Consider the following 25382-nt stretch of genomic DNA (forward strand, 5'->3'; position numbering starts at 1 on the left):
GGGTCGAAGGGGGGTGGTGTGGGGGCTGTGGGGTGATGGGTGAGGGGGGTCGAAGGGGGTGAGGGAGTAGGGGGGTCGAAGGGGGGTGGTGGTGTGGGGGTTGGGGGGCTGTGAGGGGGTTGGGGGGTCGAAGGGGGGTGGTGTGGGGGCTGTGGGGTGATGGTTGAGGGGGGTCGAAGGGGGGTGGTGGTGTGGGGGTTGGGGGGCTGTGGGGTGATGGGTGAGGGGGTTGGGGGGTCGAAGGGGGGTGGTGTGGGGGCTGTGGGGTGATGGGTGAGGGGGTGGGGGGGTCGAAGGGGGGTGGTGTGGGGGCTGGGGGGCTGGGGGCTGCAGGGCGGGCGCTCGGCCGGCTGGGGGCGCTGCAGCGGGAGGCCGGGGCCGGTGCCTGGCGGCGGGGCCGGGGCACGGGGGGCGGAGCGGACACGTCCCGGCAGCGAGCGGAGCGGAGCGGGGGCGGGTGCCGGCCGCGGCTCGGCGGGGCCTGGCGGCGCCATGAAGGAGTGCGAGTACCGGCAGATCCCCCCGGGCGCGCCGCCCGCCCCGGAGCCGCCGGCCCGGGCCCCGCGCCGCAAGTGGGAGGTGTTCCCGGGCCGCAACCGCTTCTACTGCGGCGGGCGCCTCATGCTGGCGCGGCACAGCGGCGTCTTCGCCCTCACGCTGGGGCTCATCCTGGCCACCAGCGGCCTCTTCTTCGCCTTCGAGTGAGTCTGGGGCCCGCTGCCCCCCGGCCTCCCGCCCGTTCTCTGCCCCGGGCCCCCGGGGCCCCTCCCCGTTCTCTGCCCGGCCCCCTGGTCCCTGACCCCATACCCGTTCTCTGCCTGGTCCCCTCACTCCCTACCCGGGCCCCCCGCCTGCCCCCCCCCGGTCCCCCACCCCATACCCGTTCTCTGCCCCTGTCCCCCACCCCCTCACCCCCTACCCATTCTTTGCCCGGGACCCCTCACCACCTACCTGGGGCCCCTGCCCCCTCATCCCCTACCCGTTCTCTGCCTGGGGCCCCCCACCCACCGAGCCCTAACCCCCCCCCCCGGCATCCCCTACCAGCCCAGAATCCAGCCCCCAAACCACCCCATCACTCGCTGTCCCCCCCATGCACTGCTTGGGGCCGCTTCCTCCCCAACCTGCCAAGAACCCTAGTCCCCAAATGACCTCATTACCCCTTGCCCTTCCAATGGATTGCCAAGGGACCCTGTCTCCCTAGCTATCCCGTTATCCCCAGGCCCCCAAACCACCCTCTGCCAGGGAGCCCTGGCTGCTAAACCCGTCCTCTGCTCTGGTCTATCACCCCACTGGCCAGGGAACCTGCCCCCAAATCACCCCTTCCCCAGAGACCCTGGCTCTCCAGCCTGCAAACCATCCCCTGCCCAAGGGTCCCTGGCCCCCAATCACACCCAGGGGAAGCTCTGCATCACTAGCTCTCTTATCCCCCTCAAATAATTCTCTGCCTGGGTATGGGGAGCTCAAGGTTCCCCAACACACTTCTACAACCCGCCCCCCCATCATCTGTTGTTTATGGAAGGGGTTCTGTGAGTCACTAATCCACTCATTGCCTCCCGATCACTCCTTTCTGGAGAGAGGCAGCTTTAGGATCCCCTCATGCCACTTATTTCCTTTGTCTGAGGAGGGGGAACTCTGGTGTCCCCAACCCCCTTCCCATTGTCCCCAAGTCCTTTCCTGTCTGGGGTGGGAGAGCTTTATTACAATTGGAATTTTGATTTAAATTAAATACGGGTTTAGTTTTAAATAATACACTTTTAAAAGCAAATTAAAAATCGTTAGCCTGTGTTAAGGCCTAAATTTATCATAATCTATTAAAATCATTTAAACATTAAATAAAAAAATTAAGTAGTACATGTCTCCTGCCATCTTTTAAAGAAACTTCCACCAGTTCAGTGGGGTAAGTCGCTGCGTAAGCACCTGGAACCAGAGTTTGTTGAAGTGTTAAATCAGTAATAGCTTCTTCTGCAGGTGCAGAGAGAATATTTTTATCATTTTGGTTTATTCGTCTAGTTCAGTTCAGTGACTAGTTCACTCACGTTACAAAACCGAGAGTTGAAGAAGCGGAAAAGCTTGTTTTCCTTTTCTTATCTATCTGTAAAAAACTAGTTATGAGAGAATTCTAACATCTTGAAGGACATGATGACTGGAAACAATCAGTTCAGTTCACTAACTACAGGTACTTACTTTGTTTAATAAATTAATTTTAGATGCAAAACATGTTTTGATAAACTTTTTTCTTACATATCCTGCACATTTAAGGTAGTTTTCTTTAATACAAAAATTAAATACTATTTTTGTGTATTTAAAATTGAATTTCCATCCAAACAGAGCTGGGCACAAATCACAAGTAAAAAAAACAAAACCATCATCTGGCAAATAATAAATGCATCATTCACCATTTTCTAACATAAAAATGTAAAAATTAAAAATCTGAATAAATGTAAGTTAAACTATGTACGGTAACTGCTTAAATAAATACGGATGTTCCTGGTTAGTAAAAAGAAGCACCAAATATAGTGTAAAGGTTATATTTACTTGAAAATCAACCTTTTAAAGGTTTCCAATCAATGAGACTCAACCTTTCTTTAGGAAAATATCTAAAAGTATAAACATGATTAAAATTTGCAAAGAATCCTGTGGCACCTTATAAACTAACAGACGTTTTGGAGCATAAGCTTTCGTGGGTGAATACCCACTTCTTTGGATGCATGTAGTGGAAATTTCCAGGGGCAGGTATATATATACAAGCAAGCTAGAGATAACGGAAGTTAGTTCAATCAGGGAGGATGAGGCCCTGTTCTAGCAGTTGAGGTGTGAAAACCAAGGGAGGAGAAACTGGTTTTGTAGTTGGCAAGCCATTCACAGTCTTTGTTTAATCCTGAGCTGATGGTGTCAAATTTACAGATGAACTGAAGCTCAGGAGTTTCTCTTTTTGAAGTCTGGTCCTGAAGTTTTTTTGCTGCAGGACAGCCACCTTAAGGTCTGCTATAGTGTGGCCAGGGAGGTTGAAGTGTTCTCCTACAGGTTTTTGTATATTGCCATTCCTAATATCTGATTTGTGTCCATTTATCCTTTTCCGTAGAGATTGTCCAGTTTGGCCGATGTACATAGCAGAGGGGCATTGCTGGCATATGATAGCGTATATTACATTGGTGGACATGCAGATGAATGAACCGATGATGGTGTGGCTGATCTAGTTAGATCCTGTGATGGTGTCGCTGGTGTAAATATGTGGGCAGAGTTGGCATCGAGGTTTGTTGCATGGATTGGTTCCTGAGCTAGAGTTCCTATGGTGCGGTGTGCAGTTACTGGTGAGAATATGTTTCAGGTTAGCAGGTTATCTGTGGGCGAGGACTGGCCTGCCACCCAAGGCCTGTGAAAGTGTGGGATCATTGTCCAGGATGGGTTGTAGATCCTTGATGAGGCATTGGAGGGGGTTTTAGCTGGGGACTGTATGTGATGGCCAGTGGAGTCCTGTTGGTTTCTTTCTTGGGTTTGTCTTGCAGTAGGAGGCTTCTGGGTATACGTCTGGCTCTGTTGGTCTGTTTCCTTATTTCCTCGTCCGGGTATTGTAGTTTTGAGAATGCTTGGTGGAGATTTGGTAGGTGTTGGTCTCTGTCTGAGGGGTTAGAGCAGATGCAGTTGTACCTCAGTGCTTGGCTGTAGACAGTGGATCGTGTGATGTGCCCGGGATGGAAGCTGGAGGCATGATGGTAGGCATAGTGGTCGATAGGTTTTCGGTATAGGGTGGTGGTAATGTGACCGTCACTTATTTGCACTGTGGTGTCTAGGAAGTGGACCTCCCATGTAGATTGGTCCAGGCTGAGGCTGACAGTGGGGTGGAAATGATTAAAATTGATAGTTTAAATCAAAGTTTTCTGCTTGCTGGTTTAAATCATGATTAAAATCAGGGATTTAAATCACTTTGACTTAAATCAATCCATGCTGCTTCAGAGGCTGTTCTGTCCATCTGTAAAGAAGAAAACACAGTGCTGCGCTGGGTGGTGGAATTGGTTCTAGTCCAGTGGGGTTTTGTTGTTTGGTGGCTGTCTTGTTCTGGACAGCTGAGCTCAGGAGTTAAAACAAAAGTTCTGTTAATCCCTTTGAACTGCCTTGTTGTATAGTGAGACAGATTCTTGTCCATGGACACCAGGAGGCGGACAGCTTGCGTGCCTGGGTTGGAGTCTGGGTGATTATCAGTGCTTATAATAGTAAAATCCCTTTGCAGAGCGAGGAGTGGGAGCAGGACCCCAGCGCTGCATTATGTGAACAGCTGCGTGCCTTAGAAGTCTTTAACTGTTTGTGAGTGACTGAGCTTGCCCTCCCATTGCCCTCATGTGAGGGCAAAGGTGGGCCCTTGTCTGCAGGATGCGTTGTCACGAATGATGGCTCTCTGTACCTGTTCAGCAGCAGCAAGCCAGCTGCATGCCTGGAAACAAGTCCTCGATTTAGACGTGCATTGGCTCATGTTACAGCTGCGTCTGGTACAGAAATGTGTCCCTTTTTAAACACCTGGTGCAGCATGAAGGACACAAATGTCATCTATAGATGGCAAGTCTGAATAGAACCAGGGCCAGTTTCCCTTTCAGCTTCACACTCTGGGCCAAATGGAATTGCAGTAGTGCTGAATTTGACCTATTGTCTGTACAGAAAGGTCCATAAAAGGCTCCCACATAACTCATAGACTTTAAGGTCAGAAGGGACCATTATGATCATCTAGTCTGACCTCCTGGACAACGCAGGCCACAGAATCTCACCCACCCACTCCTGTAACAAACCCCTAACCCAGGGGTCGGCAACCTTTCAGAAGTGGTGTGCCAAGTGTTCATTTATTCACTCTAATTTAAGGTTTCACATGCCAGTAATACATTTTAATGTTATTAGAAGGTCTCTTTCAATAAGTCTATAATATATAACTAAACTGTTGTATGTAAAGTTAATAAGGTTTTTAAAATGTTTAAGTAGCTTCATTTAAAATTAAATTAAAATGCAGGGCCCCCTGAACCGGTGGCCAGCACCTGGGTAGTGTGAGTGCCACTGAAAATCAGCTTGCGTGCCGCCTTCGGCACACTTGCAACAGGTTGCCTACCCCTGCCCTAACCTATATCTGAGTTATTGAAGTCCTCAAATCATGGTTTAAAGACCTCGGAGTGCAGAGAATCCCCCAGCAAGTTACCCATGCCCCACGCTGCAGAGGAAGGCGAAAACCCCCAGAGCCTCTGCCAATGTGCCCCGGAGAAAAATTCCTTCCCAATCCCAAATATGGCCATCAGCTAAACCCTGAGCATGTGGGCAAGACTCACCAGCCAGCACCCAGGAAAGAATTCTCTGTAGTAAATCAGATCCCATCCCATCACAAGCCATTGGGCATATTTACCTGCTAATAATCAAAAATGAATTAATTGCCAAAATTAAGCTATCCCATCATACCATCCCCTCCATAAACTTATCAAGCTTAGTCTTGAAGCCAGATATGTCTTTTGCCCCCACTGCTCCCCTTCGAAGGCTGTTCCAGAACTTCACTCCTTTAATGGTTAGAAACCTTTGTCTAATTTCAAGTCTAAACTTCCTAGTGTCCAATTTATATCCATTTGTTCTTGTGTCCACACTGGTACTAAGCTTAAATAATTCCTCTCCCTCTCTGATATTTATCCCACTGACATATTTATAAAGAGCAATCATATCTCCCCTCAGCCTTCTAAACAAGCCAAGCTCTTTGAGTCTCCTTTCATAAGACAGATTTTCCATTCCTTGGATCATCCTAGTAGCCCTTCTCTGTACCTGTTCCAGTTTGAATTCAACCTTGATACTCACTGATGTCATTTTCTCAGAAGGTAACTTGACTTCCCAAACATCCCACTGATTTTTGAGACACGATTCTGTATCTCCAAAGAAATATAATGGGGACACTTAAGAGCCGGGTTTTACCCCAAATGCCCCCTCTCCACATTCCCACCCACAGTTGTGCTGTGTTATGACTGGCAGTTGCCTGCCACTCCAGAGGTGGCTGCATGTCAGTGGTGCTGTGGGTATGTAGTTTGTAAAGTACTGGGAGCTCTTTCCATAGAAAAGCACTCTAGAACCGTTCCTCTTCTGAGCCTGCACACATCAATAGGGTAAGTACAGAAGTCAGGCAGTGTCGTGGTTGTATGGAGGCTGTTCCATTATAACCAGTCATTCACTTCAGTGTTGGGAAACAAAGTATGATTTGTTCTTCACATGGCCTCCTTGGCTCTGAAACTTAGATCCCATCTTCATGACAAAATCAGCTGTGTTAGTTGGGGCTCCTAGGCGTTACTCCCATTCAAATAATAAACAGTAGTCATTAGAGCAGCTGATCAGGGAGCTTGTGGGTGAATGCAGGGAATGTAAAAAACTTGTTTGTCTAATTATTTACAGCTGCCCCTTCCTTGCCAGTCACCTGACCCTGGCCATTCCCATCATCGGGGGTGTCCTGTTCTTCTTTGTCATCAGCTGTCTGCTGCAGACGAGCCTCAGAGACCCAGGTATCCTGCCCAGAGCCACCCCCAGTGAGGCTGCAGACCTGGAGAAACGGATTGGTGAGCCTTTCTCTCATGCATTTACTGTGGACTGTGCATGCGCATGTGTTAGAAAACGCTAATTCTTTCAAGGCATTTGGGGGTCCCTCTCTGGAGCCTTGGCACCCTAGCAGTAGATGGGGGAGGTTTTGATGGGAGGTGGCATTTGGAGTAGAGTCTAAGGACAGACACTTGTGTCCAATTGATGGTGTCTCAGAGGGCCAAAAGTCTAAAGAGTAGGTGATGATGGGAGGGGACTATCTGACTTGTTTAGTGCTAGCAAGGTGAGTCCCAAGATTGTGTATCTTCAGAGATGTAGAATTAGAAGTAATTTATTCTTCTGTTTAGAACTGTGGTTCCCAAACTCTTTTGGTCAACAGTACCAATTTCCCGGACTAAGTACTGTACCAAACACTATAAACAACTCTACGTGCGCTTTCTGCTGTGGAGCTCAGCTGGCTTCCTGCTTCCCGGGAGTGGAGTACGTAGTAGAATAGAGCGTGCACAGCTACTAGGCAGTGGCCCAGCACAGAGGTTCATTGAGGGAGAGCCTGAAGTACCATTATGGGAAATGATCAATTCAGAGTGACTGTGTAGCATGCTCTTAAAGACTGTGCTATTACTCTCGTCCCAGAGTGTGGAGTAGAGAGAGGTGTGCTGGTTCAGACAGCAGTTGAAGCACAGGACTGGGATTGGGGCAGCCCTGAGTTCTAGACTTGGTTATGAAACTTACTCTCTATGCCTTTGGGGAAAGTCAGTTCACCACTGCTTCAGTTTCCCTGTCTGTTAAATGGATATAATACCAACCTCCCTTCTTCTCAGGGATTCTAGGAGGATTAATTAGATAATGTTTGTGAAGCTGTTTGAACATGAAGTTTCTATGTAAGTGCTAAGAATTTATGCTTACTCCTTTCAACGGCAGGAAATGTGGTAGCACAGGTGTTCTTTTCACCTTGGTTGGTAGGCTAATCATAGTATGTGTTGATTAAGCTCTTGAAGCCCCGCGTATGTTCTGGTAGATCAGATAAAAAGTCTTGGTAAGAGCAGAGAGAAACAAAGCCCTTGTTTTGTTTTTGACTGTTATTGTCTCAATTGGTTTTGGTGACTAGAACTGGCACTGGGAAGGAGGTCTGCATAACGCTGCTCATTGCAGGCCGCATCCAGAGCATCTGAGACCCGTTCCCCTGGATTTTGTGACAGTGAAGCTTTGTCTGACATCTTTTGTGGCAAACGCTCTTGTGGGGTTGTCAGAAAGCCCGTCTTGTGAAGAAAATGGGGTGGGTGTGTTAGACACCACAGAGAACATCCCCATGTGTTACCCAAGTGAAAAGTGTCTTGCTGCCCTGCTAGAGACGCCTGAGAGTTTTGTGGATTTCAGAGCAGCTTCTCATAAACCAAAACAAATCTCTACTCATGTAAAAATGCAGTCAGTGGGGACTGATCCAAGATTATTTTGCCTAAAAAGGCATTTTAGACCCCTCTTCTCTGCTAGTTCTCAAAGGCTGCATGTCTCAGTTAGTTTGAATGCAATTGTAATAATGCTAGGTAGGCCCAGATGTAATTGTGCCGAGGCCTGGGTAAAGGGGAATAGGCTTGCTGTTCTATACAGACTGGGCTGTGCTTACATTGTGCTGATAAATAATAACAGTTCACCGATACAGAAAAGTGTAGGCTGGGGTTTTAAAGTATCCTAAGAGAGTTAGGTGCCCAAATCCGATTGAATTTCAGAGAGAATTGGGTTCTTAACTCCTTTAGGCTGCTTTGAAAATCCCAGCCTTAATACTAATGAAGCATATCGTACAACTGAGTCCAGTACCAACAGAAGACTGTACTCAGCCCTCCCTCAACAGCTGCTGCTGCAAATTACCCACTCTCTGATTCCCCATTTGACTGTCCCTCTTTTATAAGTTCAGAAATAGGTAGCTGATCCCAGTAACTGACTTATAGACTAGATACTGAGCCCTCTGGCTATGTAGCATAATATCTTCTTACCGTGTTGCCAAACGAATAGCCAAAATAGTTGAGTCAGAGTGCCCAGTATAAAGTCCTATTACGATTTATTAATGAATTTGAAACAGTCCTTATAGCCACATCCAGCAGAATCTTCCTCTTGATTGAAACTGACTTAAAATCTCTAGTTAGAGTTTGTATTTACACTGGGCATTTATTCTGCAGATTGTGAATTTAGGGCAATGAATTTGAGAATTAATGGTTTCAGGGGCTAGCATTTGTCACTGGCCTGGTAGGACTCCTGTATTCACAGCTCTTAGAAGAGCACAAGCATTGATGTAATGTATGTCTGTGTTTTTATGATGGCTATGTGACGGTAAGTATGTATGTTCAGAATATATGGCCTGCTTTTTGTGGTGTGTTACCCATAGTAATGAATGCAAAGCTACTGTGAGATTTCTGGAGTCTGTCATTGCTGAAAATGATCATAGAAAAATAATTTCTCTGTATCTACCCAGATAACCATTTTGTGGGTGATTTTTAAAACTAGCTACCTGTCTGCTTCACTTTCTGTTTCAAAATCCCCTGAAGTAGTTAATCCATTAGCCCACTGCAGGGGCTACCTGTCACATCAGCTGTTGCTCTTAATACAGTCCGTTCATTTTCTTCTTAACATGCTTGACTGTGTCAAATCAGGTTTTTGAAGCCCTCATAAAAGCGAGTGGTGCCCTCCCTGTTGTGATATCAAAGGGCTTATTTTTTTTAAAAAGTGATGTGCATGAATGTCCAAAGCCACACTCCCCAGCACTGCACCCATCCAGGACAACACCCTCAGGCTACGTGCAGAAGTGAGTCTTGCAGTGTACTGAAAAATCTCCAGCTGTGGCCTTAGAGAAAGTAAATTCCACTTGTGCTACTAGTATGTGTCAAACTTCAATGGAATCTGTCTGAAACAGTCAAGAGATCACCCCTCTACCTTGTCCCCAGTTCTGCTGCTAAGCCTGTTTTGCCCCTAAGCCATCCTGCCCATGGGCAGTGGGTGAGCCTCCCCTTCAGGAAGGCTAGCTCCCTGGCCACTCCCTTTCTGTCTAAGGCCCTGCCTGCTGGAGCCCTGAGCAACCCCCCAGCAGCCAAAGCCAAGAGCTGCCCCTGTTCTTTCCCCCTCCTCACCCCCTGCCAGCCCAAACCGCCCCAGCCCGTGACTGCAAGCCTGAGCTCCAGGGCACTGGCTGGAGCTCAGCCCCTGCTGGCTTCAGGGCACAAGGGAAGTGAGGACAGGGCTTCCTATGATCGTGCCCCCAAAGGCTACTGCTCCTTATCTGTAGCTGTGTTTATTTGAGCATAAGCTTTCGTGGGCTACAGCCCACTTCATCGGATGCATAGAATGGAACATAATAACAACATGATAATCAAGATAGCCCATTTCAGACAGTTTGACAAGAAGGTGTGAGGATATTTAACATGGGGAAATAGATTCAATATGTGTAATTATCACTACAAAGTTTGTTTCTCTCCTGCTGATAATAGATCATCTTATTAATTAGCCTCTTAGAGTTGGTTGGGCAACTCCCACCTTTTCATGTTCTCTGTATGTGTATATATATCTCCTTACTATGTGTTCCATTCTGTGCATCCCATGGAGTGGGCTATAGCCCACAAAAGCTTATGCTCAAATAAATTTGTAAGTCTCTAAGGTGCCACAAGTCCTCCTGTTCTTTCTGCGCATACAGACTAACACGGCTGCTACTCTGAAACCTGTAGCTGTGTTGGTTGTGCACAGAACGGTTGTAGAAGAATCACGTGTGTTAACAGCTTGTTTCTTCCTTTGATTGAGAACTGTTAGAGAGGAGCTTTGCTTCCTTCCTCTGTGTTCTAGAGAGTTAATGTTAGCAGGCATGTGAGAGTGCTGCTTTAATGGTACTATGCATATTGTGCCTCTGGTTTTCAAAGCCTGGACTGACATTAATTCCTTTCAGCAGCCCTGCAAGGGAGATCAGTGTCATCCCCGTTGAACAGAGATTAAATAACATTCTGAGTAATGCACAGAGCTAAGATTAGAGCTCTGGAGGTCCTGGCTCCCCATCTTGAGCTCAGTCCCCTAGATCAGGCTGCCTCTCCAGCTTTCAGAGTAGATATGAATGAGCACAGCACAGTGCATACCAGCCGCGCTATGCCATGCAAGAGAGGAGCAAGCCCACAATGGCTGGGGTGCCCTGTGGAATGGGTCTGTGTGAGCCTGACTCTTCCCACTTCTCTCTCACTCCACAGATAACATGGGCACCTCCACCTACCGCCCGCCCGCCCGGACAATGGAAGTGGTTATAAATAAATACATGGTGAAATTAAAGTACTGCTATACCTGCAAAATGTTCCGACCTCCCAGGACCTCTCACTGCAGCGTCTGTGATAACTGTGTAGGTAAGTCCGAGGGGACCAGGAGCAGGTGAAATCTGCATAGATAAATGGGGGTCTGGTTTAAGCTCTTGAGCAAAAACCTTTCTGCTTCACCATAAAGGGCTTGAAAACTAAATAACAAACTTGGGATACAATAATCTCTCTCCCTTCTCCCCACTTCTAACTGATGACAGATGTGTACAGTGCCAATGGGGGCCTGTGGGCCGGGTACAGCATGTGCTGTGCTCTAATGCCCTCTCTTCAATAGTACAAGGTAAGATTGCACTGGTGAAATGCAGCATATCTCCAGCCTCCGAGCATCTGGGTATGAAATAAAGCTGCAGGATCTCTGTTCCCTTGGCCACTCTGTGTTGCAGTCAAGGCTAATGTGAATCAGAGGAGCCAGCATATGTTCTATTTTAGCCCTTCTGCCCCATGGTGCCTGGTGCTAGATGGGAGGGAGAGCTGGAGGCTGAATGAAGGAGTGAAGAAAAGGACTGGATACACCCACACGGGCAGATGTAAGGGGGGCTGTGATGCAGCAGGAGATGTTGGTGTGGCAGTGAGGTTCCTGCATAGTCTAGAATCTCTGGAGGAGCAGTTTAAAAAGCTGTCAGTCTGGTGCCACGTATGGGCAGGATGGTGGAGTATCGGTGAATGCAGATCCACTGAGCACGCTTACCTCATTAATTGTCAACCTATCCAAGCACAACCTTCTGTTCCAGTCAGCATGTTGCACTAACAGTTGTGGATACTGGGGCAGCTTGGGGACAGATGAAATTACTGATTTGAGAATTGCCACAAAATTCAAGGTCACCTGTCTAAAGAAGATGGCTCAAAAACAAGGAGTTTGAGGAGCTACTGAATGGCTTTCAAGGATGAGGCATGACAGCGAGAGTCACTTTGTGGCACAGGATGCAGCTCCCCTTCCCAGCTTTGTCAGGCCTGAGTATTGCTTGAATGGGAGACCTCCAGGATGCGTCAGGTTTTAGTAGCTGCCATTCTTCCTTTTGAACCAAAGCAGTGCTGTGCTGCTAGTGTTGCAGTTTTGTGGGTGAGACCTAAGTTGGAGGTCCTGGCTGCTTGTGGTTATAAAAGATGGCTTGGTACTTTTTTTTGCTAGCAGAGGAGTGTTAACCCATGTGTTTTGGCAAAATTTCTGTGTGGGTAATTTCATTCTGCCATCCTAAATTCCCCTGGCAGTTTCAGCTGGATAGGATATTCTTCACATCCTGTATTAAACTCTTAGGTAATGTTACCATGAGCTGTGAAGGAGTTGATAAGTTTCACCTTAGAGGTGGCTGCATTTCAGTGGTGAGTAAAATGGTGTGCGTATTTTGCCAGCAGTGCTACTATTGTTAAAAGGGCTCTGCTAACGTGAAATCTAGTCCATTCTTTTAAGAGTCAGTAGTATTTTCAGGTATATTGCATCAGCTCTGGGTTCCGTTGCCAATCTTTGTGGCTTTACAATCAAATTTTTCTAACTTTTAAAATGCTTTTTCTCTTCACATGAACAGGGGAAACTGACTAATGCAAGGGAACAGTGAAACTGAGTCCCCATAGTTCTGTCAAATGCACAAAGTATACAGACTGAAGAAATAGAAATGCATTTTCTCTAACGTCTTTCAGTTTTAGTAATTGCAAATGTTACAAGTAACCACAGTTAGTTAGAACAGTATTCTGGGAAAGTGATCTTTAAGGTTGGTGTCCCTGTAAAGTTAAAGAAGGGCACATATACAGATTGCAAAGTACTATATAAATCTAGTGATGGTGTACTGTCATTCAGAGGTGCTGGGCTAAAATCTTAGATGGGCAGGGCAAAGGGCTGGCTTGTAGCCTCAAAGTCCCCAGAGGCTCTGCGATGTTTACCCATTTGTGGGGTGTGGGGAGTAAGATGTTCTAATGTTCTTTCTTTGCTGCCTGGTTTCAGAGCGGTTTGATCACCACTGCCCTTGGGTAGGCAACTGCGTGGGGAAGCGCAACTATCGCTACTTCTACGCCTTCATCCTCTCCCTCTCCTTCCTGACGGCCTTCATCTTTGCTTGTGTCGTCACCCACCTCACTCTGCGTAAGTACTGTGGCCACTGTGAGTAACATGCATCACCCTCCTGGCCAAGGAGAGCTCAGACTATCACCATGGGCACCTGGCTTAGCACATATAGGGAAGCAGCCTCTAAGTTTGTATCAGACTAGGTGATGGATGGCTCAGGTGATGATCATGAGATTCAGGGCCTTTCACTGCTAGGTCATCTGGATGAACTGGTCGAGGGCTGCAGTAGTGAACTATAAACCTTGTGTTAGAAGATAGTTTGATAGTTTTGGTGACTGGGTTATTGCTCTCCCTAGCAAGTAGGATACAGACTATGTCAGGGCTGTAGTGGGTCGGAGGTATATGTATACATTGCATCTATGTCTAGTCATGGCCTCTGATAGAAGGCAGCTTGCCTTTCAGCACCTCAACCTCTTGGAGCACATGCTGCACACCAGCATCTAGATTGCGGCGGTTTCTCAGTCAGTTGGGCAGATCCATGTAGCTTTTTGGGAGGGGTGTGTACTTTGAAGCAGGACAAATAGGCTGGGAGATGTAAATGTGCCTTCTTGATTTCAGTATCTTTCCCTGCTTGCTTTGTAGGCTCTCAGGGAAGTGGATTCCTCACCACTCTGAAGGCAACACCAGCGAGATATCCTTTTAAAGCCTGCACCTTCCCATCTGTTCCCCTTTTTGTATGCTGACACAGCTGGATCCCTGCAGGGTACTGGAGCAGAGATACTAAAGCTATAGCTCTCTGAAGAGTGTTCTCTGATTTACGACATACAATAAGCTCCTTCTGTCAGGGCATTTCACTATACTTTACGCACCCTAACGCTTGTAGCCTCCTTACACCACAGGGCAGGGAAGGTCAGACTTCTCTGCATTTACAAGAGGAGGTCGTGATCCTGTAGCCAAGCTGGTGAGACCCTTTGTTCAAGACAGTCTCTTTCTCCATTGCCAGACTAGTACCTTGTGCTCAGTGATTAGCAGACGAGGGTTGGAAACAAGCTCCCTTTCAGACATGTGGAAAACGGGGGATGTCACTAAATTGGATGTAGTGAGTTCTTCGAGTGCTTGCTCATATCCATTCCAGTTAGGTGTGCGCGCGCTGCGTGCACGTTTGTCGGAGGTTTTTACCCTAGCAACACTCGGTGGGCCGGCAGGGCGCCCCCTGGAGTGGCGCCGCTATGGTGCCAGATATAAACCCCTGCCGGCCCCTCCGCTCCTCAGTTCGTTCTTACCGCCTGTGTCGGTCGTTGGAACAATGGAGTGCAGCTTAGCTGACCTTCACCTCCCTAGCGATTCGCTTGTTTCTATTGTATTGTGTATATAATTCGATTTCCTATAAGTATAATTAGTGTTTAGTTATTAGTTCTGTAGTAGTTATTGTATATAGTTAAGAGGGATTGGGGGTTAGCCCCTTCCCCTCACCCGGTACCAGGGCCCATGCCCGGTTCACCAGGCTTCAAACCGTGCTCGGCCTATCATAGGCCGATGCCCACAGGAGACCCTCACGACTCCTGTCTCAGGTGCTTGGGTGAATCCCATCTCACAGACAAGTGCCGCATCTGCAAGGCTTTCAAGCCCCAGACTAAAAAAGAGCGGGACGTTCGCCTGAAGCAACTCTTGATGGAGGCAGCGCTGACTCCTCTGTCTTCGGCACCGCCTGCGGCACCGGGAACAAGTGCCTCTTCTGCACTGGAGGGCGTGCCGACAGTGAAGGCTCCTCGACATCAGCCATCACCAGCCCAAGCTTCTGCCCGGCACCGCTCTGTCTCACCAAGGAGCAAGAAGCACAAGCCTCCTGCGGCCACTGTATCTACGCCGCAGTCTGAGTGCTTAGATATGTCGGACTGCCCGGCACTGACAACTGCCGCGGCACCGACATCTTCCGCACCGTTGATTCCAGCCTCGCAAGAGCCTTCGAGTCCGGTGCCTGCCAGCTCCCCGGCACATGCCATGGTTGAGCTTATCGTGCCCTCCACTCTGGAGACGTTCCCCATGGCACGGGACTTGATTGCCTTAATGGAGCCTGAGCTGCCTCAACCTCCGGCACTGCCGGTGCGGGTTGTTCAGTCAATAGGCAAGCCGGCCCTCATGAAACCATCTTCGCCCGGTATCACTGAACGTCGCTGGTCCCAATCCAGGTCCTGCAGACACTCTCGGTCCTGTCATCGATCCCGGTCCCGGCGCCGCTCGCAGTCCTGGTACCGCTCCCCATCGAGGTACCGATCGTACTCACGGCACCGTTCGAAGTCCCGGTCGCTGACCAGATACTCTCGGCACCGCTCTAGGTCCTGACACCACTCGCGGCACCGTACCTCTCGCAGCCGATCTTGGCACGGCGATTCAAGGCACCGGTCGACCTCCTGGCACCGTGCCGGTCGCAGGTCCCGGTCTCATTCCCAGCACCGATACGACTCCCGGTACCGTTCTTCGGCACCACGTGGGGACAGATCGAGTGGACGCAGGGACCCGCATCAAACGGTCTCCGTCCCTCCGTGGCCTTCTCGTCATCCGTCTACCTCCTCCCATGCAGACAGTGCATCCTATGGGGATTTGGATACTCACAATAGGTTCGCCCAAAGAACCCTTGGCCCGGACCAGGGACCTCATCAGTGGTCCTTTTGGACACCTTGGGCTTATCACCAAGCCCAGGGTGAACCCCCTATACCATCGCGCTCCGGCCCTTCCGAACACCGAGTGCCAGAGTCCACCATTAGTAGACCTCCCCCGGCTGGTACGGAGGAATCTCCTGCCCACATACCGGACCCACAAGGTCTACCGGCTCCGGACATTCCTCAGGATCAGGAGTCAGTCCAGGACCCGCTTGTCCCAGGGGTTTCATCCTCCTCCTCCCCAGATGAAACAGTGACGGGGACGTCAACATCGGGACCACCTCCAATCAACCTCAGGTCACACCAGGACCTTCTGCGGCGTGTCACCCTTAATATCAACTTACCCGTAGAGGAAGTTCCTGAGGTGGAGGACCCGGTGATCAGTATATTGTTGGCGGAGGCGCCAACTAGGGTGGCCCTCCCCTTTATTCGTTCGATCCAGGCTAGAGCGGATACCATCTGCCAATCCCCGGCATCCATACCACCCACAGCCAGAGGGGCTGAACGGAAATACATGGTGCCCTCCAAAGGGTATGAGTACCTTTCTGTGCACCCCCTCCCTGTTCATTGGTTGTACAGTCCGTCAATGAACGGGAGCGCCATGGCCAGCAAGCCTCTGCCCCTAAATCAAGGGAGGCCAGGCGAATGGATCTATTAGGAAGAAAAATCTATTCCACGGGAGGCCTCCAACTCAGGGTGGCGAACCAACAAGCCCTCCTGAGTAGGTACAGCTATAACACCTGGGAGGCGGTAGGGAAGTTTACAGAGCTAGTCCCGCAGGACTCCCGCCAGGAATTCACAGCACTCTTGGAGGAAGGGAAGAAAGTTGTGCGGGCCTCGCTGGATGCCGCCGATTCAGCAGCTAGAACAGTCGCCTCTGGCGTATATCATGGCTGCAAGTGTCAGGCCTGCCACCTGAACTTCAGCAGACTATACAAGACTTACCTTTTGATGGCCAGGGCCTGTTCTCGCAGAAGACGGACCCTAGGCTACAGAGTCTAAAAGACAATTGTGTAATTATGCGTTTGCTGGGAATGCATACGCCACAGACTCAAAGACGGTCTTTCCGGCCCCAACCTCAGCACCCCTACCCCCGCCTCGGCCAAGCCAAGACTTCACCAGAAGGTGAGGTCATACCAATCGCAGACGTCAGTCTGGGCCTCAAGGGGGTAACAGTTCTGGTCCCACCAAGCCACCAGTGGGACCGAAACCAAACTTTTGAGGGTGCGCCCGAGAGCAGTGTACCAATGGCCTCCCAGGATCCTTTTCAGTTCTACAACCACCTTGCCCCATTTCTCCCTGCGTGGTCCCAGCTAACCTCGGACTGTTGGGTCCTACGCACGGTGGACTTTGGATACCGTCTTCAGTTTATTTCAACCCCCTCCTCCCAACCCCCCTCCTTGTCCCTCTTCAGGGACCCCTCTCACGAGCAACTCCTTTTGCAAGAGGTTTGCAGGCTCCTTGCAATGGGAGCTATAGAGGAGGTACTGGAGGAGTTAAGAGGCAAGGGGTTCTATTCCAGGTATTTCCTAATCCCCAAGGCAAAAGGGGACCTCCGGCCTATCCTGGACCTGCGAGGACTGAACAAATTCATGAAAAAGTTCAAGTTCCGCATGGTATCCCTGGGAACCATCATCCCTTCCCTGGATCTCGGAGACTGGTACGCCGCTCTCGACACAAAGGACGCATATTTCCACATCACTATTTACCTCCTGCACAGACAGTATCTATGCTTTGTGGTGAATCGTCAACATTACCAGTTTACGGTCCTTCCCTTTGGCCTCTCCTCGGCCCCTCGGGTATTCACGAAGTTTATGGCAGTAGTCGCCGCTTCCCTCCGCCGTCGTCGAATACATGTCTTTCCATACCTCGACGACTGGCTTATTCGAGGGACCTCCAAGACACAGGTCACCACTCATGTGAGCGTCATCAAGGACCTATTCACCCGTCTAGGCCTGATAATCAATTTGGAAAAATCCACTTTGGTGCCTGCGCAGAGAATAGAATTCATAGGGGCCACGCTGGACTCCAATCTTGCAACGGCCAGCTTGCCTCCACCTCGGTTTCAGGCTGTAGTCTCCCTTGTACAAAGACTACAAAGCTTCCCAACAACTTCTGCCCGCACTTGCCTTGGCCTCCTCGGTCACATGGCTGCGTGCACTTTTGTCACAAAGCACGCCAGACTGCGCATGCGTCCTCTTCAAACTTGGCTCGCCTCAATCTATTGTCCGCACAGGGACGCCATAGACATGATACCCACAGTTCCATCGAGCATTCTGGGCTCCCTCGACTGGTGGCTGACGCCATCCCTGGTGTGTACAGGTCGACCGTTCCATCCACCACAGCCCTCCACATCCCTAACAACGGACGCCTCATCTCTCGGCTGGTGTGCTCACCTAGGGCACCTTAGCACTCAAGGCCTTTGATCCTCTTGGGAATAGGCTCTTCACATCAATGTCCGCGAACTGAGAGCGGTCCGACTGGTGTGCCAAACCTTCCAGCGTTATCTACAGGGCCGCTGTGTTGCAGCGTTCACAGACAACGCAATGGCCATGTATTAGATAAACAAGCAGGGAGGAACGCGATCTTCCCCCCTTTGTCAAGAGGTGATGCAACTGTGGGACTTCTGTATAGCCCACTCAATAGACCTGGTAGCCTCCTTTCTCCCGGGAGTCCGGAACTCTCTTGCGGATCACCTGAGCAGGTCCTTCCTGTCTCACAAGTGGTCATCCGTCTGGACATTGTCCATTCTGTATTCTGGAAATGGGGCTTTCCCCAGATAGACCTCTTTGCCTCCCGAGAGAACAGGAAATGCCAGGTGTTCTGCTCCCTGCAGGGTCGCTCCCCAGGCTCCCTCTCGGACGCGTTCCTAATTCCCTGGAAAGGTCACCTATTTTATGCCTTCCCACCTTTTCCCCTCGTCCACAGAGTTCTACTCAAACTCTGCAGGGACAGAGCCAAGCTAATACTGATCGCTCCAGCATGGCTGAGACAGCACTGGTACACACTGCTGCTCGACCTTTCTCTGGCAGACCTGATACCTCTGCCACTCTGCCCGGACCTCATAACGCAGGACTTTGGCAGGCTTCATCACCTGCACCTGCAGTCCCTCCATCTAACAGCATGGCTGCTGTCTGGTTGAATCAATCTGAATTGCATTGTTCCTCCTCTGTGCAACAGGTGCTACTGGGAAGCAGAAAGCCTTCCACTCGGGCAATGTATCGCCAAGTGGAAGTGCTTCTCCCACTGGTGCGCCCAGCATGACTTTATTCCCGAAGGTGTATCGGTCCCCATTATCTTGGGCTACTTATGGTCCCTCAAGGAGCAGGGCCTGGCGATCTCTTCTATAAGGGTGCATCTTGCAGCTATTTCCATCTTCCATCCTGGGGAGACTGGCAGTTCGATCTTCTCTCACCCCATAGTTTCCAGATTCCTCAAGGGCTTGGAGCGGCTCTGCCCTCAGGTCAAGTGCCCATCCCCTACCTGGGATCTCAACCTCGTATTAGCTAGGCTCATGGGTCCCCCCTTCGAGCCTTCAGCCACATGCTCGCTGCTGTACCTGTCCTGGAAGACAGCCTTCCTCGTCGCTATCACCTCGTCTGGACGAGTATCGGAACTTCGCGCTTTGGTGGATCCCCCGTATACAGTATTCCACAAGGACAAGGTACAGCTGCGACCGCACCCGGCATTCCTCCCCAAGGTGGTCTCTGCCTTCCACATTAATCAAGACATCTTTCTGCCAGTCTTTTTCCCGAAGCCGCACTCATCGCGCCGGGAACAACAGCTGCATACCCTGGCTGTTCGCCGGGCTCTCGCCTTTTACATCCAAAGGACCAAGCCTTTCAGACGTTCGCCTCAGCTATTTGTAGCGGTCGCAGAGCGCATGAAGGGCATGCCAATCTCCCCCCAATGGATCTCATCTTGGGTGACACCCTGAATCCGGACATGCTGCGACTTGGCCCACATTCCGTCTGGCCATCTCACCGCCCATTCTACTCGGGCTCAAGCCTCATCTGCCGCTTTCCTGGCCCATGTTCCCATCCAGGAAATATGTCACGCAGCTACCTGGTCTTCCATCCACACCTTTGCATCACACTATGCATTGGTCCAGCAGTCCAGAGATGATGCCGCCTTTGGCTCAGCGGTCTTACATTCCGCAACATCTCGCTCCGACCCCTCGCCTAGGTAAGGCTTGGGAATCGCCTCACTGGAATGGATATGAGCAAGCACTCGAAGAAAAAAAGACGGTTACTCACCTTTGTAACTGTTGGTCTTCCAGATGTGTTGCTCATATCCATTCCACACCCGCTCTCCCTTCCCCACTGTCGGAGTAGCCGGCAAGAAGGAACTGAGGAGCGGAGGGGCCGGCAGGGGTATATATCCAGCACCATAGCAGCGCCACTCCAGGGGGCGCCCTGCCGGCCCACCGAGTGTTGCTAGGGTAAAAATCTCTGACGAATGTGCACGCGGCGCGCGCACACCTAACGGGAATGGATATGAGCAACACATCTCGAAGAACAACAGTTACAAAGGTGTGTAACTATCTTTTCTCCCTTGATGGGCACTCACAGAATAGCACAGACCTTGGGAAGGAAGCTGCATGCCTGCTTTGTGGGCTGGAATGCACTCTCCTTTGCTAGCGAGGGAAGACCCCTTTCCCTAATGTAAGAGGTAGGGGTGAGAATCCAGTTCCTTGCTAGGAGTCTCAGCCAGTCCCTCAAAAGCAAGGGCACCTTGCTGAGCCCTTCATGACCCTCCCTAAGTCCCTGTGCTTGTGCCCCCCACCAAGAGTCCCCATGGTTCATAGAATCTCAGGTCTGGAAAGGACCTCAGGAGGTATCTAGACCAACCCCCTGCTCAAAGCAGGACCAACCCCAACTAAATCATCCCAGCCAGGGCTTTGTCAAGCCTGACCTTAAAAACCTCTAAGGAAGGAGATTCCACCACCTCCCTAGGGAACCCATTCCAGTGCTTCACCACCCTCTTAGGAAAAACTTTTTCACTAATATCCAACCTAAACCTCCCCTACTGCAACTTGAGACCATTACTAGTTGCTGAGAGTGCCTCCATTACTTGGACATGAGGCCTCCCCTTGGGGGTGTGTGTGTGTGTGTGGTCCCAGAGGCTTCCTTGACTCTCTTTCCACTGTGCTGGAGTTGGTGATATGTTTTTTCTCAGTCTGGTCTATTTTGGGCCTCTCAGGTTTTCACACTTACCTCGTCGCCTCCAACCTGACGACGAATGAAGACGTAAGTATCCGTGTGTCTCTCCTTCCATAGACTGGGACCAGAAGGGGGTAAGCACCACCTTTGGGCATGAAGCCCATTCCTATCTAAGCAGTGAAGAGATCAGCCAAAAATCTGTTGCTGTCTCTGCAGAAGTGTTAGAGGAAGTTATCTTGACGGGCCCGAGGTGCTTGTGGCACTTTATTACAGAGCAGATAAAAGAGAGCACCTTTTGGGCTGCCCCCAGAGTTTACACTCTAATTCGAGTAGCCCAGCAGAGCATGACCCCGCATGCGCACCCAGGCAGAGTGCATGGGTTTCAAAAGGGAGAGCGGTGTCTGTTGCTTGGCTGTGTGGAGGCTAGGCAAAGAGGTCATATTTTAAAATACTAGCTAGTACACTTTAACCTTTGGCCTGCCCCTAAGATGGATCACGACTAGCTAACATGTTTATAAATAGGACTTGCCTTGTGTACGCTAGATGCAAAGTCCTGTTTAAAATCATGTTAGTGAAAACATGTGAGCTTAACATGTTTTGAAGCATGACCTGTTTCCCAGTCTAGACGTGGCCTTTGTTAATATTTGGACCACGGGGAGAGCAATACAGACAAAGGAGGCTCAGTGGGTGGGCATTACTTGGTTCAGTTCCTTGCCTTGCCACAGACTTCCTGTGTGACTTGGGCAAGTCTCATTGTCTGTCTCTCTCTCTGCCTTGATTCCTTCTCTATGAAGGGGAGTTGATACATAGGGGTGTTATAAAGATAAATGTATTAAAGATTGTGACATGCTCAGATACTCCTGTAATGCGAGTTTGAAAAGTACCTAGATAGCATAGTTGTTTGTATAAGGAATTTGAAAATCACACTTCTGTCTGAAATATTTGTACCACCTTGTTGTTACAAGTGACACAATGGCTGTCTCAGAGAGAATGGTTCCTCTACGCTTTTACTTAGTGCATTTAACAGCACTTTGGGGCAATTTCTGCTCTCGGTTATACAACTGAGATTCCCACTAAAGTCAATGGGAGTTACACTGTGTGACTGGCGCATTGTCTGTCAGTTTCCCGTGTTGCTTGAGTGGCCTGTTTGTCACAGCAGCGGGGGAAAGGAAGTCAAAAGGGGAAGTGTGATTGTAAACTCTCACAAACTGGCCGAGGCTCAGGGGCAGAGGTAGGATCTGGAACACCGTTTCATTCCTACAGCTTACATGACTAGTATTTCAAGGCGACAGTGTTTCCTTAAACAGGCTCCTGTGGCTGCTCAGCATGAAGAAACTAAAGGGTTTCTTTACATTAACAGAGCTGCCTATGACCCCTCTTGCTGTTTCGCTTAGCTCTGTAAGTGCACTATGTGCTTTACAGAAATAAGCCCCTGCCTTGAAGAGCTTTCAGTCTAAATTTGGCAAACAAGAAATGACTAAAGTGAAACAAAGGGATGGGAGGGTGGGGGGTTTACAACCACTAGATAAAGTGTGATGCATAGTACATGGTGTAGGAAACATGTAACTAGTGGGCATTGTGCCGTTGAGACTAAGCTTGGGCAAAGGCAGAAGGACAAACTGCTCTAGAGAGGACACGTGCTGCAGAAGGCCAGCTAAAGGTTGCTTCATGCAATGGGAGGGGGAAGCTTTGTCTCGCACAGTGACCTTCTCTCAGCTAGCCGCACTGCCGTAGAGAGGATTTAGAGCTCGGAAGCAAGAGCCGTGTTGTGGGGCACAGTGCAAAGCTCCACACCCCTCTGCCTTGACTTGGGTCACTTCTGTCACTTCAGTCCTGGGCTTTTCAAGCAGAGTGTGGATTATACTGTCCAAGGCAACCTCCCGTGTGACCTGGGCAGTGCACTGACCATCTCCATCCCCTCACTAGGCTGTCACTTTCTAACCAGCCTGTGTCCTTTCAATTGCAGATCAAAGGGTCGTGGTCAAATAAGAGAGGCTCAGAGTTTGCCAATCCCTACAGCCATAAGAGTATCCTCACCAACTGCTGTGCAGTATTGTGTGGGCCATTCCATCCCAGGTAAGAGCCTCCGATCCTCACTGGACTCGGGACTTGCACCCTGCCCTGACACTGCAGCCACATGAGGAGGTGGAGACAGGAGAAGTTAACACTGGATCCCAGGAGCCAAGCCAAAGCAATGGCGCAGGGCTCTCGTGTAGGGTGGAATGGGTAATTCTGAGGCTCAGGCCCAGAGGGATAGGTAAATGTATAGGCGAGTGCTGACTGTTACTTTTCATCCATTGAAATCTGCTTAATTCAGGGCACTTCAGACTTCATTGGAGGGTGTAAACAGTGCAACTGGAGTTTACCCCTGCAGTGTAGTAAGGGTGGGATGTGCCTGTTACAGGAGGGCCCAGCAGCGAATGGTAATCGTTTGCTATGGAATTATTTACTAGATGTGTGTTTCCTCTTTAGATATTTAAAAATCCAGTGCCCTAAGGACCTCGGGAGGGCTAAAAGGTGCATCCTGTGAGCTTTAGCACTACATAAAGAATAACCCTGGGCTTAAAGGTGCCCTGCAAAGGACTTCCCAGTACATCTGGCTTCTGGATGATGGAGAAGTTCTTCAGTGCTTGTTTTTACACTACAAATACAGGTCTTGTCTGCCCTGGCAGAGTCTCTGGTGACTGGAGAACTAGTGGAATGACACACTCACCAGACTCAATGCAGTGAAACCTGAGTGGTTGGGAGAGTACAGATTTTAGATGTGGTTAAATAAAGCTATTATTATTTTTGAACCATTCTTTAATTTCCATGACTAACTGACCGCCTGGGGGAGAGAGCTTTGTCTCACTCCTCACTTGTCAAAGAAGGCAGGAGGGCTCTTGCTAAATGTGCTCTTGATACAGCTCCAGGATCTCCAGGTGAGAGCAGACTTGACATTCTTGGTATTTCTAAGATGAAAAACAAGCATCAAAACCCCTTCCATCCCACCATCATCCACTATAAAGAAGGAGAATTAAGGGGAACCAGCCCAGTTTTTTCCTTTGCAGGTCATCTCTAAGTGGCTGGAATTCTACATGCATCTTGCAGCTGCTTTTCAGATCAAGATGGAGCATTGCATGCTGGGATATGTGCTCTGCGGAGGTCTTCACCTCTAACAGAGATGGGGTTGGCTGCAATCCTTTCCCTTTTATGCAGTATACTGGAAACCTTAGACTTCTGACAAGTAGCCAATGCTGTCCTTAGTCAGACAATTTGGAGACTCCTGCCTTAAAAGGACACAATGATTTCCTATTTAATTTGATCCTGACAAATTCCCTTACCTGTGAATTATCTGCAACTGTCATTAAAGCAGGAAGAAATAATGCCAAACATCTCTCTGACTTTTCCTCATCTGTGCTGATTTGCTTCTTGTTTTTCACGGGGCTTGGACAATGAAACAAGACCAGTGAGTTCTACCCTCTGCTCTTCCCAGGGCAGGGTGCAGGATCCCTGGGTTGCAAAGTTCATGGGGAAGTGTTGTTAAGTGCTTAAACTGTATTGCAGTGTAAAAAAATCATTTAATGAAACCTGGTTTTTACCTTTCAAAAAAGAAACAAAAAACCCTCTGTGGGGTCTAACCTACCTAACATCCTCCATCTGAGGCGCTCAGACTAAACGATCAGAATGGTCTCTTCTGGCTTTAACAGCTGTGAATCTAATCCCATCAAAAAATAAAACTGCCATGGTTTAGTCACATGAGGGCGCCGTCGGGCAAATTTAAAATAATCTCTTGTGTTCGGTGGTTGGGAGTTTGATCCCAACCCACCTTTTGTAGCTCTCAGCCTGTTGAATGCTTCAGGCACTTTTATGACAGTGTTTCCTTTGCTGGGAGGAACCAATTTGAACTTACTGGGAGCATTCCAGAAATACTAGCCCAGTGTAAGTGTAATGAAATAATTCAGGGACGGTCAGCTGTTTAGCCTGTGCTCAGGAGGGCTGTTACACCATGAGTTGAGGCGGGGTTTGTTTTTTCCCTCTAAAATACTTCCCAAGGTTCTTGTCCTTTTCAGTGTCACCGTTACTATGGAATCCATGATAGTAAGTGAGCTAATCTATTCAAATATGTTGAGAGCGCTGGGAGGCAGATGGCTGCTAATAGGATAATAGTATTCCTCTCCTGCTATAGAGGGCCTCTCCAACTCCAGCCTAGCACAGTAGTGACACAACTTTGTCTCTAGTTCTGAGTGCTCAGGAACCCGTATCATCCATCCTCCCACTGACGCTTTGTCTAGCAGTCCCCACAAAGAGACAAGCAGGGCTTGGGGAAGCCAACAGCTTCCAGGTGCACTCAGCTCACGCCAAGAGATTCGAAGAAACGCCTTCCTGCCCAGAGTGCTAAATGTTTTGGGCTCAGGTGGGTGCGTAGCCTTGCTGGTCACCTTGGGGTTTAAGCGACAAGTGTTTAAAAACATTCACAAGAAAAGTCTGAGCCATAGTTAAGTGCTGTCCTGTGTGTGGAGTCTGTTCCCTCTGCCCAGTCACCCTCATGAGATTTGGCCGAGGGGATTTTCCTGAGTGCATTCAAATTCCCTAAACTCTGCACAGTACTGGCAGGCACAGCTGTCTTGTGCTAATGATCAAAAGCTGTCAGGGTTTGCTTCATGCCTTTGAAATCCCTTAGAATCACAGAAATGTAGGACTGGAA

The 25382-nt window shown here is 49.4% G+C and overlaps 1 protein-coding gene and 1 long non-coding RNA gene across 2 annotated transcripts in view; both read left to right on the forward strand.

Annotated features, from left to right (window-relative positions):
• Nucleotides 1-452: 452 nt before the first annotated feature.
• The window catches only part of ZDHHC18 (zinc finger DHHC-type palmitoyltransferase 18), a 28654-nt gene continuing 3724 nt past the window's right edge, over nucleotides 453-25382 (forward strand). Inside the window, exons 1-7 of the mRNA XM_050932078.1 lie at nucleotides 453-701; nucleotides 6400-6560; nucleotides 10758-10907; nucleotides 12814-12951; nucleotides 13516-13564; nucleotides 20680-20782; nucleotides 22662-22771. Of these exons, the coding sequence (XP_050788035.1) occupies nucleotides 493-701; nucleotides 6400-6560; nucleotides 10758-10907; nucleotides 12814-12951; nucleotides 13516-13564; nucleotides 20680-20782; nucleotides 22662-22771 (920 nt within the window). The 5' untranslated portion in view covers nucleotides 453-492. The remainder of the gene's footprint in view (nucleotides 702-6399; nucleotides 6561-10757; nucleotides 10908-12813; nucleotides 12952-13515; nucleotides 13565-20679; nucleotides 20783-22661; nucleotides 22772-25382) is intronic.
• LOC127039003 (uncharacterized) lies at nucleotides 22778-24071 on the forward strand. Its single transcript, XR_007770852.1, has 2 exons — nucleotides 22778-23616; nucleotides 23746-24071. It is a non-coding gene; the product is annotated as an uncharacterized LOC127039003 (long non-coding RNA).

This window comes from Gopherus flavomarginatus, chromosome 22 (genome assembly GCF_025201925.1).
Source record: "Gopherus flavomarginatus isolate rGopFla2 chromosome 22, rGopFla2.mat.asm, whole genome shotgun sequence".
Lineage (NCBI taxonomy): Eukaryota > Metazoa > Chordata > Testudines > Testudinidae > Gopherus > Gopherus flavomarginatus.